Below are 19527 nucleotides of genomic sequence, written 5' to 3'. Positions count from 1 at the left end.
GTGCCTGTGACCAGCGAGCGGGTCCGAAGTCGCAACCACAGCGGGCACAAGATCACCCCATACCGTCACCCTCCCCCCATTCCCGAAGAAGTTCGTACCCAAGCCCGACCGGTCGTCGAGAAATGTCTGGACGGCATCCTCGGTCTCCACGACCGCCAGAAAAACATCGACGCCTCCCTGCGACACCTAGAGAAAAACAAGCTCAGGATTGCAGACGAGATTCGCACGGAAACTCAAACTTGGATCGCCGCCATCTTGGCGAGACAAGACGAGCTCCTCCGTTGCCTTGACGACCGCACGGAGGAACAAAAGTCGGAAGTTGTCAACGGAAGGCGAAAAGTCCAAGCCAAGATAGCGGAAATGTCCACCCTTTGGGAACAGATGGATGACAACTTATCAAGTGGAACTTTTTCGGCCGAACATTGCGATCAATCGGTGAATGAAATATATGGACAAGAAGAAGATATTACTGGGAAAGAAAGTCAGCCTATCGTCGCATTTATCCCCAAACAACTTCCGAGTGGTGTAGTCATAGTAGGGGAGCTTGCATCAAGTATTCATTGACTTAGTAGAATATTAGTTTTGCTGAGTTCACAGGATTCACAGGACTGATGATAGCATCACCGTGTGAACACAGACGTAAAGCAAGTAAAAACGTATAGTATGCAGTGGTAGAAATATAATAATTATGATAAGGGACCAATTGCAAAATAGTTGATATGAAGATATAAAAATGTGTCAATGCGCCGCAACATCGTTTCTCTGCCAATGGGCGCCGTAATTTTTGTAGTTTCAATAACGTCGAACATTCTTGAATACTATTATTTGGATTTTGTTTAGGTGTATATGGTGTCGAATTGCTTGGATTGTAATAGACTTTGTTAAAATTAAGGTAATGGATGTATCTGTGGTGTCATTAATAATCAGCCCTTGATCTCATACCTTTTCTTGAATACTTGAATTTTAATTTGTAAGAAATTAAAATTTTAGGTGCCAAATTTTTTGTCCAAATACTACAACGTTACACGTCTGTTCACAAGGCAAGAAGACTTACGTATACACAAAATGCTTCTTTAAGATTATTGACTTTATTGTTAAGACGTTGACAGCTTTGTATTGAAGAATCTTAATAGCAAGCTTGTCAAATTCTGTTGTCATAGATCACTTACATGTCAAAATACACCTCTAATGTATGATTTTATCAAATAACAACAATCATAACAACCTAGTAAAAACAGAAAGCTTTGTTGGCCAACGTATACTTCGTGTATGGCTTTTTGCAATATCCTGGTTACCAAATCTATTCTAGCTGCTGAGTCTTGCGGTTAGGACGAAAGAGACTCGGCAGCTAAAATATATTTAGTAACTAGGCTACATTTCTACACTACAAAGTGTAACCATATACCGTACTAGTATCTTTAATACATATAGTATCTTTCAACATTGTGGAACAGTAACGTTCTTAGCCTGGTATCCAGCCTTGTTAGCTTTAGTCCGCTACCCAAGATCCGCTCCCCGCGGATCTTGGGTAGCGGACTAAAGCTAACAAGGCTGGATACCAGGCTATAACGTTCTATCTCGCGTACATGAATTCAATTTATGTCCTGTCCTCAGGAGCAACGGAACAATGTGAATGTAATACACTGCGTTTTAATGGACAATTGATTCAATTGTGTGCCCTTATTGCATATTTTTGCCTTTACAAGACGACTTTTAAACACAGCGTAAAATTTCCTTTCAAGATACTAGTAGGTGAATCGTCCGCCATCTTAGTGGTAGGAGGAAGCAGGATGGCGTCATAAAACCCTAACCAATGGGAGGGTCTGTAGGCTGCACGTGACGTCACAAACGCCATGCGGTTTGATGGTTGAACCTTGAATCACGCCTACCGATTTACATGTGTAGAATGTGTATTTAATCGTTACATGACTGAAAATATACGACTACACATTGAAATCTACATGGCAGCTTCCAGCTTTAACCACCCAACATGGCGGACAGTACTTACGTCATAGTCACGTGAATGCAAACACCTATAGGATTTTGAAGAGTTCGGGCTTCCTGCGGACTCCCTCGACGAACTCTTTGAGCTGTAGCTTCCCGTCGTGGTCGATGTCCAGTGAGTTGAAGATTCCCGTGATGAGTTCCTCCTGTTGAACCTCCATTTGCCGGGTCTCCTCTTCGGGTGCGCCAGGGTTCCGCAGTTCATTCATCAACTGAAGCAGAAACCACACAAACTAGAAATTTAACATGTGCAAAGCAAATGCATAATGTTAACCATCGCATATGGTCTGCTCCGTTGATTCTTACTCATACACATTCATATATATATATGGTCATACAGGAGTCTAAATCCCTCCTGCTATAAAATTGCAACATGATGTAACTCAACACCAGTTACCATGGTGACAGACGTCTGGTTCAGGTTATTGACCTTATTGGTTTGGACAAGAAGAGGGAACAGAGCAAAGCCAATATGTTTTCCTTCGGTAAACATAAATATGGCGGGGGTGCACCAAAACGTTTCTCTTTTTTTCTACAGCTATCATTTTAGCCTGGTATGCGGTCTATCGTGCTTGGGGAAGGCTGTCTTTCCTCTAGCCCAGCTCAACAAATTCAACGTTTCTTCTGAGCGAATTCGGAATGGTTTTAAAGTACATGTATGCAGTTTCATCCTCCATACTACCCACAACCCAAAACATTTTGTAAGTCAGAACACACTTCTTATAAACGTCAAGCAACAGAATTCCAGATTCTATTTTACCACAGATCAAACGTTAAATGTCGCTATGGCAGCCACGAGCGAGATACGTAAGTATGTAAGTATTGCTCTCCGAGTGCACCAAAAAGGATTCTGGCAAATTCTCAATTTCAATCGACCGTCTACATGGCCAAACGACGAGATACATCGCTAGCTCTTTCGCCAAATGGCTGGAAGCACAACTTGGTTTTAGTTTCAAACATAAATCGTTGTCTCTTCTTGTCGCTTTCCGCTTGTCGAAATGCCGGCGTGTTGGCCATTAGGCCACAGCAAATAAATTTTATGGATGACATGGACCACAGACTCCAAATCTAATGCGATAGGGTGAAAAAAACAAGGCGGACCAAAAAAAAAAAGATTCCTACATTTTCAAATTTTGACATCATAAACCCTGCCAACTATTACAACATCTATTTCTCACTAAAACAACTTTGAAAAATACAAGTTTTCAATCATTGTACAAATGGTTTTGATACAGTGGGAACATCACTTATACAGAAACGACAAAACATTAAATCAGAGTCCTGTCTTGTCTCCTCTCTTCATATATTTATCTGCTATCCACGTTCCGGCATGGCAACAGACATCTTTGCCCATTTTTGGCATGTTGACCACTGTCAGAGGACAACAAAATTTCTTCTTTTTTTTTCAAAAATCAGGCGAAAATTAATGCGCGCGCTGATGTCATCCATAAAAATGACTTGCTGTGGCCTTGTGCCTAAGTACCTCCGGCAAGGCCGTCTGGTGAACTTGTAAATGGGCGACGGTAATAGTTTCCCGTACGGAGCCGTCAACGTCGAGAAACTGCAGCTGTCAATCATGTCGAGCGTTGCCTAGCAACGTTTCAAATGATGTCATTAAGAACCAGTAAGGATTGCGGGATTTAGTGAAACTTCACTTTAAGTAACAAGCGCTGTCTGGGATACAAATTTACCGTAAACAATATAGTTTTAGTGAAACTTCATTTTAACTTACCAAGCGCTTCAAATTTACCGTAAACAATGTAGTGCTAGTGGCTAGTGGCTCTACAATCCACACTAACAACTTAGATGGTGTATTTGATATTTTAGAAGATGGTATTTGATTTTCAAAACCTCCATACACAGAGTTAATGATAAAAGCGGTATAGCATGTGGGTTTGTGACTGCTTGTCTGATATAGTGACTGGCAAGAATTTTTGCATTTTTACCTGCGACCGAGCGAGGTATTCAGCCTTGCCCTTGTTTATTTGTCACAGAAATTTATTATCACCAGTAATAAATGGACGTCGAGTAGAATCATCTAAGGACACCCAAAAATACATGCACAACTGCAGGGATAAAGAACTCTCCCTGGACCTAGCCCCAAGCACCGCATAGGAACAGCCAGATGGCACCTCATGCGCCTAAAGAGCATGATAAGTATGGATGGGTGGATGGATGGATGGATGGATGGATGGATGGATGGATGGACGGACGAACGGATGGATAGATAGATGGATGGATGGATGAATGGATGGACTGACGAATGGATGGATGGATGGATGGATGATGAATGGATGGATGGATGGATGGATGGATGGATGGATGGATGGATGGATGGATGGACGGACGGCTGGATGGATGGATGGTTGGACAGATGGATGGATGGATGGACGGCTGGATGGCTAGACGGATGCATGGATGGATGAATGAATGAATGAATGAATGAATGAATGAATGAATGAACGGATGGATGAAGGAATAGATGGACGCAGAGATGAATGAATGAAACAAGCTTTCAATGACACAAAGCACTGTGCCAATTACAAAAGAACGACGGAGCCATAGTTAAGAAAACCTACGTTTCCAAAATTTTGTGCCTTGTTCAAACCAGTCGCTCTTTTGTCGAGTCAACGTGCCATTTGTTGCGGATAGCAGGTTACTCATTAATTGTGATTTATATATTGCCCCGGGCATTCTCATTGATATCAATACCACTTGTAGGTTTTATTTGTGTTTTATTTATGATAGTTAGCTGCGAAAGCACTTTAGTGAAAGACGCCAGTGGAGAATTACAGAAACTTATCTCTGTCCTTAGTGCTGAATGACGTTCCCAGGAGGATCTCTACACGTTTGTGGTGAAGAACGATAGTCGTCTGGACATTTTTCTTTCCAACAGTTTACCTGGATGTACTATGGCTGTGTTTTTCATAAAGGTACATTTGTAGGGTCGTGTGGCGCAACGACAGAGCGTTCTGCTCGGAGACAAGAGGTCCCGAGTTCGAATCTTGACATGCCAACGATCTTGTGCCCTTGGGAAAGGCACTTTACCCGAATTTCCTCACTTTACTCAGGTGAAAATGAGTATGTTGTCCATGCGTTCATCTGCGTTGGTGGCAACATGAAAATAAGTTGAAGAAACGTTAATTTCTATATAAGATATATTTCCTCGTCCTGAATATTTTTATTTTGCCCCCTCTAAATAGCATTGGACGCCTTTTAGTCATTTCAGTTCGCAATTTAGCCATCATGTCGGCGTCTGCTACGCTTGTCCAAATGACTCTTCCAGACAGACTTGTGCTATCTCACAGAGACAGAAACCTGTATCTCTCTCTACAGATTCTCTTTTATTTCGCGACCCGTCTACACACTTTCGTTAAACGCTTACAAATCTGCGGCTTCATGAAACGACAGCGTGAAACTAAAACTGACGGGACGAGTAACGTAGTTTGGATTTATTTTCTTACTTCGTAGCACGCCGAAGATCAGAAAGCGTTCGCTATCACGACCCTCAAACGGTTTTCTTCGATTTTTTTCAGCTGCAGACGTTTTGGGATTACATGTGGGGGCACAGACGTGGAACTCTTGGTGATATTTGTATGTGCTGGGGTGAAATATTGCCCTCTCCTTGCGTTATCTTTCTTCCACAACCTGACAGCTTTGAAGTAAGCACTCCTTCATAACCTTAAGCAAACTATTTTCAGACCTTGCGGCTTAGAGTGTCATTACGATATTTCCCCGTGCCTTTTGGCTGTAATTGGACGATGTACATAAGAGGAACCTTCTCGTTCTAGCTTAAATCCTCTCGTGTTATCACATACTTTCAGTTTCACGGTGACGTAAGTGAGTTGGTTCTTTTTTTTTCTAGTTTGTTTCTATATCTGTGACCTATGGTAGTTGTACGTGAAGTGGGAGATATTTTTCTTCATTTTCTGCACGCATTGCTTTATGAAGTATGAAAGTGGCGTCTTATGTACTTATCACCAATCACAGATGTTATAAATTGTTCTGCAGATAAAATATTGTGTAGATCTCTACACAAACGCATTTACACGTGACACACGCTACGATGTGGCCAAGTACAAATTTGTTCCTACACTACTCCCAATACTACTTTAACAAATGACTATATATGTTGGTATTGTTTGATTGGTTGGTTGGTTGGTTGGTTGGTTGGTTGGTTGGTTGGTTGGTTGGTTGGTTGGTTGGTTGGTTGGTTGGTTGGTTGGTTGATCGATTGGTTAGTTAGTTGGTTAATTGATTGTTTAGTCGATCGATGGTTGGGTCGATCGTTGGTTGGTTGGTGTTGGTTTATTAATTGATCGATTGGTTGGTCGGTCGGTCGGTCGGTCGGTCGGTCGATTGGCTGTTTGGCTAGTTGGTTAATCTACTGTTTATTTGATCGATAGACTAGCGTATATTTGGGGCTGCTATTCTACAATGATTACAGGCACTACTTGGAAAAAGTATGGCGAGTCTGCAGTTTAGGGCCAATGCCATGTAGTTGAACAACGCGTTTGCAAGAATAAGAAGGGAAATCAAACACTTAGAAACCTCTGCAATCTCAGATTGTGTCACTTCAATTCAGAACAACATGCACACTGGTAAAAGCCTCTACCAAGCTTCGGAAGCGGCTGGAAAAAGAAGAAATTGGCCAAATAGACAGATAGCATGCCAGGGGCGTTGGGCGGTAAGGAGAACATTTGGCCCGCACAGAGACAAACTCTCTTGGCATGTTATCTATTCTGTTATGACCACGTTCTACTCTTTCCATCCACTTCTGCAGCCTGGTAGAGGCTGTGTTAATAATACTGTCGTAAAATGTTCATTTCTGAATACTGTTAGTCTATTTTGTCTACAGATATAATACTGACAACATTTGAAAGAAAGTCTAACGGTGAATAAACAAAATACACCAAACTCACCATCAACACATTCAGCAGCTCTCTCTTCGTGACCTCTCCGTTTCCGTCCAGATCGTACATTCTGAAGGCCCACTTAAGTTTCTCCACCTTAGATCCCCTTAAGAGCGCGCTCATCCCGCAGACGTACTCGCGAAAGTCCACCGTCCCCGTCGCGTCGTGATCGAACGCGCGGAAAATCCTCTTGGCGAGAGTCGCCTTCTTCTCTCGGCACCCGGTGCGGAAGAAATCCACATAGAACCTCACGAACTGCTGCTCCTTCAGCAAGCCGTTCGGACAGTCCTTTTGGAAGAGTTTGTAGAGATGTTTGATCTCGGATTCTCGGAAGTTGGTGGTACGAGTCAGGTCTGATATGAGTCTGTCGCGCTGTTGTTTGGACGGGCGCGTGCGAGCTCTTCGCGGCCAGCCCCACACTTCTCTATCGTGGTTAATAGCCAGACAGTCTAGGTACGACCCTGAATCGTTACCACAGTACGTGTTGCAGTATTCACACGTTAGTCCCGTTCTCGTTTCTCTGACTTTGTGTTCCCTACAGATGCCCACCGAGCAGCCCATCTTCAGAAACCTGCTACGTTCTGGTACTTAGTCCCAACAGGTGTGGACGTTACGCGAAAACTAACGTCCGGGGGGAGAACACATGTGTTAGCGCCGTCAAATCTGACGTAGCTTCCGGTTGTGCAATTCTAACGTTAGGCCACAGCAAGTAATTTTTATGGTAACAGCAGCGCGTATTAATTTTTGCCTGATTTTGGAAAGAAAAAGAAAGTTTGTTGCCTTCTGACAGGGGTCAACATGCCGAAAATTGGCAAAGATGTTGCTATTCCGGAACGTGGATGGCATAAATATGAAGAGAGGAGACAAGGCTCTGATTTAATGTTTTGTCTTTTGTCAAGGCCTGTTAGAGGCTACACATACATGCAATTTCGTAAGACTGTTTTAGATAAGAATACCGTTATTCCTTCTTGCTGCACGTATGCAAATGAGGGGAAAACCAATCAACCAGCGTTAGGAAATTCGTATTCAAACTGTATACGTCATTCGGCACGTAACCTTGAATCTAACGTTAACCTCCCAGGTCAGTCACTAACAACGCCCTTGTCATTTACTGGTCATTCTTCTAATGTAGTAAGTTCAATGAACCCTACTCCATAGCATACTGGTATCTGTGAGAGAAAATACGATACTGTTTCATATTGCAGTCTGGTTCTAGCTATTTATTGGTGGTACCCAAAAATAAAGAGAACCATCCCGTAGCTTGTTTTTAGTCTACTTCAAACGCTTCAAGTATGAAATGATGACGGAAATGTGTTAAGAAATGGCAGTAAATATCAATATGATACAGATTTCCTCATATCCAGAATATTTTTGCTTTGCCACAAGGAAATTGCATCGGATGCGTTTAACATGATAACAGGAAGGCTGCGAAAAAGGGTGATCTATTTCTGTTAGAATGTTAAAACGCGAGCATGGTGCATGAGACTACCATTAGCATCAGTGGTAATGGGAAATGATGTGCGGAGCCACCCTGACCTGGAAGGAAGGATGCGAGGTTAACGACAGCGGATGGACCATAAATCAGCTGCTGAGGCTGAGAGTGGCGTCTGAAGTAGTTTGGTAATGGGTAAAACCGCGTCACACACATTGTAGCCGAATATAGCTTCCCAAACACTAGCCGAACTCCCCCTAACTGAGTGGTCCGTGATGATGATCACGGCAAACTCAAGTTATATCAACTTATTTATGCCGCCAACGCAGAGGACAAATACAGGACAGACAATACTCATTTTCACTAAGTTAAGTGAGGAAAGTCGTGTAAAGTGCCTTTCGCAGGGGCACAAGATCGGTGGCATGTCAGGACTCTTGGTTCCGAGTCGAGCACTCTGCCGTTACGCCACACGATCCCACAGGTTAGGAGTTGGTCGGGAGCAAGGTCGGCTATGGTCGGCCGGTGTTCGGCCTGGTCAGCTAATACTCAAAACATGGAGGTGTTTAAAACATTCGGGTGTGGACATGGGCGGTTCAGCCATAGTTGGCTGGTGTTCGGGAGTAATTCGGGACGTGGTTGGCAGTCAAGTGTGACTCAAATTTAACTCAAATTCTATTTGATTCGTACAGAAGGGTAGACGTGCAAGGCAAATCTGTTCAGACTACTCCCGAGCTTCAGCCAACCTTGGTCGGCTGGTGTTCGGGGGAAGACATATTGAATGTGTGACAGGGGCTTTAGGCTGGCTCTAGGCACTTTATCTATTTGAAAGTATTGCTTTGGGTGGTTGAGTTGTGAGTTTGTGTGGCTGTTTCTGAGAATCAAGGACAGAGTAGTTTGACAGCACGTGGGTTGGCCCTTCCCGAGCTGTTCACGTTTTGATTTATCTTGCTTTCCTGTGAGTGAATATGACCTGTGCATCTCACGGATCCTAACAGCCTTGGTCGAATCCGATTTGCTACGGGGCTCCTTGCACTCCCTGGCCCGGAATATTTTTATCCTAGTCTATCCTTGGTCTATCCAACTTCAAAACACTCAACGTGGGTGATGGATAGTTGTGCTTGTACATGAATGAATCAATTCTACAAACGGACTGTTCAAGAAAATCTGACTGTACATCATGACGTATAACCTGTTTCTGTTGGGTGTCATTTCTGCTATTCATCAAAACACAATCGATTGAAAAATGAAATGGCATTCCCTTTCGATCATGGTGTATTCAAACCATAATGCTGCTTCCTTTTATTTCCGTTTGCTCAAAGGCATTTGATACGCTGGGCCTTATACGTTAACTCAATATTCTAGAAGGAGTTCATTTTGTTTGTCGTATAAAAATAGGTAAAATCATTAAAGCATGTTTAGATGGAAGAAACTGTAGCTCTAGACGCAACATGACCTACTAAAATACCTTGACCTAGATTACTGGACAAACCACTGTACAGACATATCAAACCCGAAAGTGCAACTGCAGTACCTTAGAAATCCGTTAGAATGCCAATTTTCCTTACGAAAACCCCATCACAACACCAAAAACTGCCCTGTCTAGTCAAATTCCATTATATGGAAGTCGACGATGTTTAAAAAAAACGAAAACTACGCCCCGGTATTTATTGCACAAGTACCTGTGTCATGGTCAACGTTACTATTAATGAATTTGCCTCAAAACAATTGACGAGTACAACATGTACTTTGAATAGGTTGGCCACGATCCGGGGTAACGTAAACTTTGCTTTACCCCCCAATCATGGCCAACCTATTCAAGTCAAAAGTTTACGTTACCATAAGACTACAATGGGCCCTAAATCTCTTCTTAGCTTTCTGACACCAGGCATTTGCTGCTACTTTTATGCTGCTAAGCGTGGCTTAACAATTCTATCACGAACCGCGGCTTTCCGCTGACTAATCGATTTCAAAATGACCATGATTAATTAGTACATTTATCATTTTTATTATTTAGTACTGCATTTAATTTTAGAAGAAAGATATTTGACAATCTGGTAAAACAAAATGCGTCAATGTTTGTTAGCAGTCTTTTTGTCAATTCAGTTAGCACGCTTTTCCAAGACATATTTTCTTGGTACTAAAAATGGGATAAATAACTCAAGCCAACTGACCTTCGTTCCTTTGATTAGTTGTCGGTAAACAAACAACTCGAAGCGTTACTGACTCTAACGAGACTTAGTCTTGAACGCAGCACTACGTACGCGTAACAAGATGAAGAAACTTCTGGCGTTCGGAATCGGCAGTTCTTTTATCGGGATGGTGCTGTTGATAGTGGGGATAGCAACGGTCCGCTGGATGACAGCTGACTTCCTGATCTTGACCAGAGATCTCGGACTGTGGCAGTTCTGTGACACAAGCTCGGGAGTGACGGTCTGCGAATACTTTCGTAAGTGGCAGAATACACCAGGCAATATATGAATCTTACTTAATATTTTCATGACTCCTTTTCATGACACATTCTAGACTCAGCTAGCTTTAATTCAAACAACAAGTGTCAAGTTGCGGAGTTGTAGGGCCGTGTGGCGTAATGGTAGAGTCTGTCTCGGAACCAAGAGGTCCCGGGTTCGAATCATGTCGAGTCAGCGATCTAATGCCCTTGGTAAAGGCACTTAACACGAATTTCCTCACTTCACTCAGGTGAAAATGAGTATGTCTGCTGTTCGTTCATGCGTTTGTCTGCGTTGGTTGCGGCTAAATATAAGTTGAAAATATTGTGTGGCGTCGCCATGTCTTGTTATAAATGTTGGAATAGGAAAATATCTGCAGTATCCCGATTTCATTGCAATCACTAACAAAAACAAACGGAAGTTTCGACTGGTTTCTTAGTCTCTAACAGGCTTCGGAAGGCGACTGGAAAGAGAAGCAATTGAGTGATAGAGAAGTACAGGTTGCCGCAACGCTATTTGGTCAAGTTCTACTCTTTTCAGCGGCCTCCAGGCCCCTGGTAGAGGCTACGCTTTCTCCCTTCGTTATTTTCTTGCCGAATGCTCTGTGCCACGTCACAAGACCAGGTACAAGGTGCAGAATAGATGTTCCGTACAGAAGCCGGTTGCGATGACATCAAATAAAGTTGGACCCTGCAGCCGTTATGTACAAATAGACACAAGATTTAGTTCAATCACTACGGGAAAAGTTGGATTTATCAACGGTAGTGAATGCCATTGTATCCAAGCATTCTTTACATTGTAAACAGAGCCAAACAGTGGAAAGTCAAATTGCTGAACACAGCGTTTCTACATGTATGTGTCTGTTTGTGTTTCCGTACATTTATTTTTAGTTATCATAACTTCAGAACGCCTTTATGGATTGTGATGATATTTGGTAAGTCAGTAGGTCGTAGGAAGACAAGGTCAAGGTCAAATATGGGCCTCCTGGAGGCTGACCTTGGTACTTCAACAGAACTTCTGTATCTTTTGTCCAGAACATGCTATGGTCTTGACTATTTGGTGACAGATAGCTTTTCCGGCCATATTTTACACCCTAAGCTTTCTGATCCAATGGCTTTACAAGTCTATGACAAAACCTACAGCGCAATATATTCTTCTTTTCCATGTTCCACGCTGCAGAAAATGTAGTAATATTCTTTTGTTTTTTGCAGCTATGGGTCGTTTGAGCCGCAATGAGCATACCTTCCGTGCTTTCGCCGTGATCGGAGCAATATTGGCCCTCGCCGGTGTAGGTACGGCTATTGGCGGCGGGAGTACCGATGCTGATGGAGGCAAGAATGGCGGCGGTGGCATCATGATTGCTGCAGGTATATGATGAACAGATTATTGCAAACACAAAACCCACTCATTATGCAGAACATAGGACTATTCATTATCCACTGCCTTCAAAGAAGAACCCAAGAGGTTCCGAGTTCGAATCCTGCCATTCGAATCTTGTATCATTGTGAAAAGCACTTTACCCGAATCTCCTCACTTTACTCAGGTGAAAATGAGTATGTCTGTTGTTCGTTCATACGTTTGTCTGCATTGGTGGTGGCATAATATATGTTGAAAAAAATCGAGTGTCTCGTAATAAATGTGGAATAAAAAAAAAATAATGAAATACCTCTGAGTTGTGTATTAGGTAAATCTCTGTATGGATCAAACGTTTTAACTTTAAATAGATATAATCATTGATCTATTTTTCAACAGGAGTATGTGGTATGATCGCGGCCGGTGTCTTCACCCTGAACGTCGGGATCGCCCTGTCTCAAGCCGTGTACGGGTACTCCTTCTACCTGACCTGGGCTCAGGCGCTCTTCACTATCGGAGGGGGGATCGCCATCATTGTTGGCGGCCAAGGGGGCTCGACAACCGTGCAGCCTCTCAGCGGGGGCACAGCAACTGGGCAACCTGTCGGCGGGGGCCCGGCAACAGGGCAACCTGTGGCGTCCCCCGTCTAGGAAAATGCCTCAAATTATATCCATGGAAGTCTATGCACAAAATCTACTCCTGAAGATTCCACTTCTTCACTCTCGTTTACCTTTTATGCATACTTAAAGAGAGGATTTCTTACAGTGCAAAAGTGGTCGTCTCAAAAGTTCTTTTGCTTTGCAAACCAAATACTTTTGTTTATGCTTACGTTAAGCTTCGCACGCTCGGCGATAAGAGTCAATACAACCCTAACCACAAGACCACCTTGCCACATGAGGCACATAACTTTCTGGACGAAGGTAACAAGAGCAGGGGTCCGTTCCTGTGTGTTTGTCAGAAACTCACAGTGGCCGACTGCATACATTGTATTGCACTACCGGTCATTGCAAAAGCGTTACGCCTCAACATACATATCCAGAGTAGTAGAAGACGTTTGTTTCTTTACAACTGCGTGACAGCATTGTAGATCGATTCTAAAACACCGCTACGCTATACATTTTCCTTCAATAAAGGTTTCTTAGATGTGCTTCACTCTCATGTATCATGTGTGACAGCTCTTAGAATCCTGGTAGCAAAAGATTCATGGAAAACGAGACACAAGATAACTTTCTAGTCGCCTGAGTAGACCGAAAATTGCTTCCAACAGCGAAGTACAAAAACATGATGTATAGCTGTGGATGTGACGCCCAGTGACTGTCCTTTATCCGGGAAGCTCGCTTCTTTTTTATGTTAAAGCCGGCAACAAGTCATGGAACGCCGTTTGTTGTGTGATAGTGCCCGTCCTAGTACGAACTCATGCCTTATCTTGTGGTCTTAGGAAGTCTAAGGGCATAAACATGCGTCTATCTAGCCGTGAGGGATTATATCACACATAAAATCAACTTATTGAGTAACTCCATGATTGTAGACTTTCCAAATCATTATAAAGAACAACAAAATGATAGAATGATACTGCATACAAATATATTTTACATACATAGCTTTTATCATACATAGATGCTTTATGTACAACTCTGAAAAAGCGAAACAATATAGTGTTATGCAGTTATACAGTTGATAAAAATATTGTATTACCATTCGACCACAGGAAGTATATCTTAAAATGACAGTCGAGAAACTTTCAATGTCCTAAGGATATGTGGACGTAAGATATACATGATGTATGTATCTCTTTCTACAGGCCCTTTCTTGGTCGACCTTCCATTACGGCGCTGTGCACGTTTTTTGAAGCCCGGAAAACATGCATGACTCCGGGTGTCTTGTTCCTTCGGCGCGCTCGACGTGAAATAGTTACAAAAAACGTGAAATATTTACAAAAAAATACATGGAAACAACTTTGAAAATGATTTTAAACTAAGGCCACGTTAATTTGATTATATGGATGACATCCTCTGGGAACCTCAAAACTGATACGAGCGTGCGAATAAAACAAAATTGGCAAAAAAAAGTTGCCTTCATTATGAAATCTAGGTGGTCATGAAGGTGAAACAACACAGAGTGATATTCTGTTTGCATGGTGAATAATAGGTTATTCATTTTCATTCCTTCACATTTTCTTCTTGTCATTTGGGATGGATTTTGCTATTCTGAAACATAAGTTTCCCAATATTCTTTTTTTTTAATTTACGGCATATATTTGCTCATTTTGCCGCTACTTTGTACGATTTACAGTATGGTCCATCCATATAATCAAATGAACATGGCCTAAGCTTTATTAGGTCTACAAAATAAGTAAACAAAATTCCTTCTACCTTCAGTGTCATTGAAAAAAAACACGGTCGTAGCCTATAAGAGATATTGTACCTGTACATTATGAGTTATTGGCACGCTCGGCGATATTCTCGCTATTTTGTAGGCTCTATACGGTGTATATGTCAGAATGAAAGGATGACTTTTAACGTTGAATAGCCTCCCGGTGATTCGGACAAAAGTGTTTTGTGGTCCACAGTTTGCCGCTGAATGAAGATAATACCAACAGTAGTATGTCAGACCTTATAGTATAACTGCTTTCTGTGTGGTATTGTGTGGTGGATATCAGCATCTAGTGCCAAAGTGTACCTAAATTACTACATTTGTCGTTCTCTTAAAGAGGCACTGGGGGAGGGGGGCATATAGGTGACACCAGCTAGATGCGTCACACAAATTTGAGAGTTTTGTAATGTTGTAGAGCTGACTATTTTGTTCTTACAGCTGGCTTTGTAAGGGTAGTCCCTGAAATCGCCAACCCGGGTACAAAAACGGACAGGCGCCCCACAACTCAGGTAAACATGTATACAAAATGTATCCTTTGTGCTTGGACTATTTCAAGTACGTGTAAGGATGCACTTTATCATGTGTGCGCAACAAACTTAATACATTGCTACTCTAGCTACAAATGCAAGTGCAAGTTGAAAATAGACAAGGGCCAAGAAGAGATCCTTGTGGTACACCACATAATTTTTTTTATTTTTCGCTGTGTTTCCTTGTGTTTTTGTAGTTATTCTCACATGCTGGGACATTGACAGAAAGATAGGTCAAAGGTCCCAGAAAAGGTTATCTTATTTCCCGTTTTCAATTCCATGCATGCCTGTTGCTGTATAGTATACCATTTGGAAAATACGTGGAAAGAATCAGCGATAATTTCACAATAAATGCATAAAACGTGAAATCCCCCCCCCCAAATCAAAATATTTCACGGAGATATGATTTCATGTTCAACCTCTTCTCTTAGATAAAGAAAAGGAACAGACCTAGAATTTGACGCAGGGATATTTTCAGACTTCATGAGATAAATGGAATGAAGTATTAGTACAGCGTACTTTCTCGAATGTTCATCCACCCTAATTTGTGGTATACAGTTGGAGACACGGAGGAACACAGCAATAGATAACCACTGTCACGAGTGGCACACACAGCTACCTAAGACCAGAAATCATGACTGATTGACTCATTCTTAATCATCAACCAAACTACGTAACCTCAAAACAAATCACCCTGTTTTAAATTACCATAGAAAGCTTTATGTAGACATCTTATGAAATTGTCAATTTTGAGATAATCCCCAATGAATTTCGATCTAACAATTTCGTAGGAGTGACGTGCAATGACGATGTTTTACTAATACCGAGATTTTCAGCGTTTTAAAAGATTGAGTTGGAGTGTCTGAATGAATGTAATAACCATGAAGAACCCTGCTATCTGGCAGCCCAGCTGCTCTATATGGAACCGTTGCGATCCGTTATTTTGCCCCAGGCGTTTAAATCCTCAAAGCCATTTTTATATCAATGTTATTCTTAGTTCAATTAACGTCTACGGTGTAAATTGGTATATACATTATCCGGACCTGACAACATCAGTGATTTCAAACATTTCCACTTTAATTTCCTGTCACCTCTGTCTTCTTTATAAGTTTCTTTCAAAATTGTCTAGATAATGCTTGAAGGGCCATTCCAATGTATGCATGGCACAGTAAGGTACTTTGTTACATAATTGTGTAGTAGCTGGTTTGATGCACTGCATGCATGGAATAATCATCAAAATTTTGGCACCTTATCTTGAGCATATAGTAAAGAATTCTACACAGAGGTGGTGTTTGAATAAATATATGTTATATTATATTGACATTGTTAAATGCGCATTTTGTACATGTACATGAAAGTTGTATACAATTTCTAATCCTGTACGCGTTTATATATATATTTTTTTAATGTTTAAAACTACATACATATTTCATGACCATCACTGGTTCGTTCTGACGTATCTCAATACTTAAAGGGGTATTACGTAATATTTTGCACGAAAAATGGAAATACTTAAATTGAAAAATATTCATGCAATGCTAATTTACTACCACTCTTCGATTCATAAGTGCGATTATCTCACATTTCTTACACTTATGGTTGGCGCTTAAACGGGCCAGAGGAGGCGGACGTAGTTTTTGGCACCACCACAAAATACCGGAACTTTTAAACACACTCGTATGGTGTAATATTTTAGTACCTCTCCTTCCTGACTTCGGCACTTAAACTTATTTGCAATGGAGTTGGGTTGGGTTGATTCAACTAACCAGACCAGACCGAACCAAATGACCAGAAAATTTATTTTTGTATCGTACTAATGTTACATAATGCAGCCTTAAAAGCTTGCACTGGAGCTCGAGGTTTACTGTTAATTGTGTATTGTCCTTTTTGTTTTTATTTACTTAATCACGACCTTCATTGACGATTAACTTTTGCAACGTGTGATTCCATGCTCCCAGGTTGTATATATTCAAACATAACGATAAGTAGTGAATTCTGTAATATGTGACGACGTATTCCGGAAAGGCCTGGACCTGCCATAGATGACGTCAACATATTGTGCTTGGACGTGCCACCAATCACAGAGTCGAATTGTTGCACGTGACTACAATCGAATCTTTAGGATGGAAGTTATTACACTTACCTCCTTACATGTAGTATACATTCTTATCACACATAACCTTTTAGTATACAAGCACGCTATAAAATAGTTCCCAGTTGAGTAGCAATATAGACAGAGTCCGCCAGGTGTCCCTATGCTGCGTTGCCCGCTAGGTCTCTGTAAATCACTTACAAAGGAAAAGAGGAATATGTAAAGAAATAAAAATGAACAAGTCTATTACTAAAGAATTTATCATACCATACTCTATGTGTTAAATCATTTGCTTAACCTTCAAGACCACGTAGATTTCATAATGGAGGCAACGTTTTTGCCAAACTTTTTTTTCGCATGCTTGCATCAGTTATGGTGTTCCCAGATGATGTCATCCCTATAATCAAATCAACATGGCCTTAATAGCTTGGCATTTGCAATCACATGAACTTTACACTTCTGGACCAGACTGTTGTATTTATGAAATGACGACCTGTGAAATGGTCAATCATCCAGCATGGGACCTTTGTACTTATTTTTTTCTAAGGAGAAGCATATGAAACATGTGACGTGTTCGATTGATAATAAGATGTGCTCTACTGCGATCTGATCAATGGTATCCATGACAACATGCAAATATCTGCGTCCTGATTGGTCTCTGATGGTCACCAGAAAGAAGTGACGTAATGGCTGGTATATAAGAAGGCCCAAAGCAACATTTCGGTGCAGTTATGATCCATCTTGAATGCGTACGCTCGAAACAACTGCTGCAAACAACTTTCACAATTATTCCATCATGTCAACATCCACGTCATCCGATGTTGATGAATACAGAGGTAAGAGTATATGTATAAGTCAGAGAAAATGATGTTTGCGTTGTGCTAAGATAAGTCAAAACCTCAGACTGTCAGAAAAGTTCATAACAATAACGTACTGTTAAAGAGGCAGAACTTTTTCCGCACTCCTAACTGATAATGCATTGCTTATTGTGCCTACGGCATGACCATCTGATAAGCGCCTGCACCTTAAAGCGGGCGTAAATGTCTTTTGTTATAGCCTACATCCATGCCTTCCTGAGTGATACATGTTTTTTTTTGTAAATGGAAAATTATGACTTTTAATCGGCCGCTCGGTCATGTCTGCAGCTAACCTAGACCCAATTTACACGCGGGCAAAAGCCCTTTGAGCGTACGAAAACTGCATTACGTTATGTAGAATATTTCTTGTGTGTAAATTGGCCTGCTTTGACGTACATGTACGTTGTGAGGTCGTGTGGCGTAGCGGCAGAGTACTCGACTCGAGTCCTGACATGCCACCGATCTTGTGCCCTTGGGAAAAACACACGACTTTCCTTACTTAACTCAAGTAAGAATGAGTATTGTCCTGTTCCGTATTTGTCCTCTGCGTTGATGACAGTATAAAATAAATTGATATGACTTGAGTGTGCTGTCACCATGTCTAGTCATGAAATGTTGGAATAAAAAAAATAAATAAAAGAACGTACCTCGAGGGATGAACCTACGTTTTTGCCCGCGTGTAAATTAGGTCCAACATTCTTGCCCGTTCACTTGAACCTGCCAGATATCCGAGCTATTGTTATAAAACGCCCCCAGTCCAAAATACAATTTCAGACTCCATCGTGTTTACACAACACCTTAAGTCAATTCTAAAGATTGTCTTTATTTGATTGATAATTGACAGACCAAACCTTAACTTGTACGTACAGCCAGTCAATGAGAGATGTCAGTGATGTTGGGCGTGCTTGGATATAGTGATACACTATACTATGGACAATACGTAAAATGTGGATAACTTGAAAATACGGCCGCGGGTTTTCATAATGACTGTTAAAACCCCCCGTTCTGATCGTAATCACAATCCTGTTATCAGAAAACCAGTATTAAGGTAGCAGAACACAGTTTTCGCCCTATGGGGATTTCTATTGTTAAGGACCCCAAGATGACTCACTTCGACGCGGTAAAATTATAGTAGGGTGCACTTTACAAATACGAAAATCGAATATGTTTGAGAAAAAGGTACAAACTACAAAATATCTAGAAACCAAAAAATCCTGTCGGTGTATCTGCTCGTAACGTACACTTTGAAATCGCCCTCTACGGACGTGACCTGAACTGCAGCCGACTCACCCGGAAAGCGTCTGTAATACACGAACTGCAAAACCTTCCCAACTCAAATCATACAGTCTCAAACCCGACACATTCCTACACCACACAGCACAATTTACATCTGGCTGACGCTTTAATCAGACTTTCTACCCAGCCTTCAAAAATATTCGCTGTACTACTTTCTATACCCGCGTCTTCTATTAATACTGTGTGCTGCGACCTTGAATCAGAAATCAGCACAATACCCCCCCCGCCCCACA

At 41.6% G+C, this 19527-nt stretch overlaps 1 protein-coding gene and 1 pseudogene across 1 annotated transcript; one reads left to right on the top strand and one right to left on the bottom strand.

Moving 5' to 3' along the window:
- The window catches only part of LOC109462315, a 1763-nt pseudogene extending 320 nt beyond the window's left edge, over positions 1–1443 (top strand).
- A 412-nt stretch (positions 1444–1855) lies between these two features.
- LOC109462298 (neurocalcin homolog) lies at positions 1856–7478 on the bottom strand. The gene is made up of 2 exons (XM_019758828.1): positions 6927–7478; positions 1856–2216 (listed from the first exon to the last, which is right to left on the bottom strand). The coding sequence occupies exons 1-2, from the start codon at positions 7476–7478 to the stop codon at positions 2034–2036; spliced, it is 735 nt and encodes a 244-aa protein (XP_019614387.1). The 3' UTR covers positions 1856–2033.
- Between the last annotated feature and the right edge of the window lie 12049 nt (positions 7479–19527).

Source organism: Branchiostoma belcheri, unplaced genomic scaffold, assembly GCF_001625305.1.
Source record: "Branchiostoma belcheri isolate BF01 breed outbred unplaced genomic scaffold, Haploidv18h27 scaffold115, whole genome shotgun sequence".
Lineage (NCBI taxonomy): Eukaryota > Metazoa > Chordata > Leptocardii > Amphioxiformes > Branchiostomatidae > Branchiostoma > Branchiostoma belcheri.
This window is presented reverse-complemented; position numbering and strand designations above follow the sequence as displayed.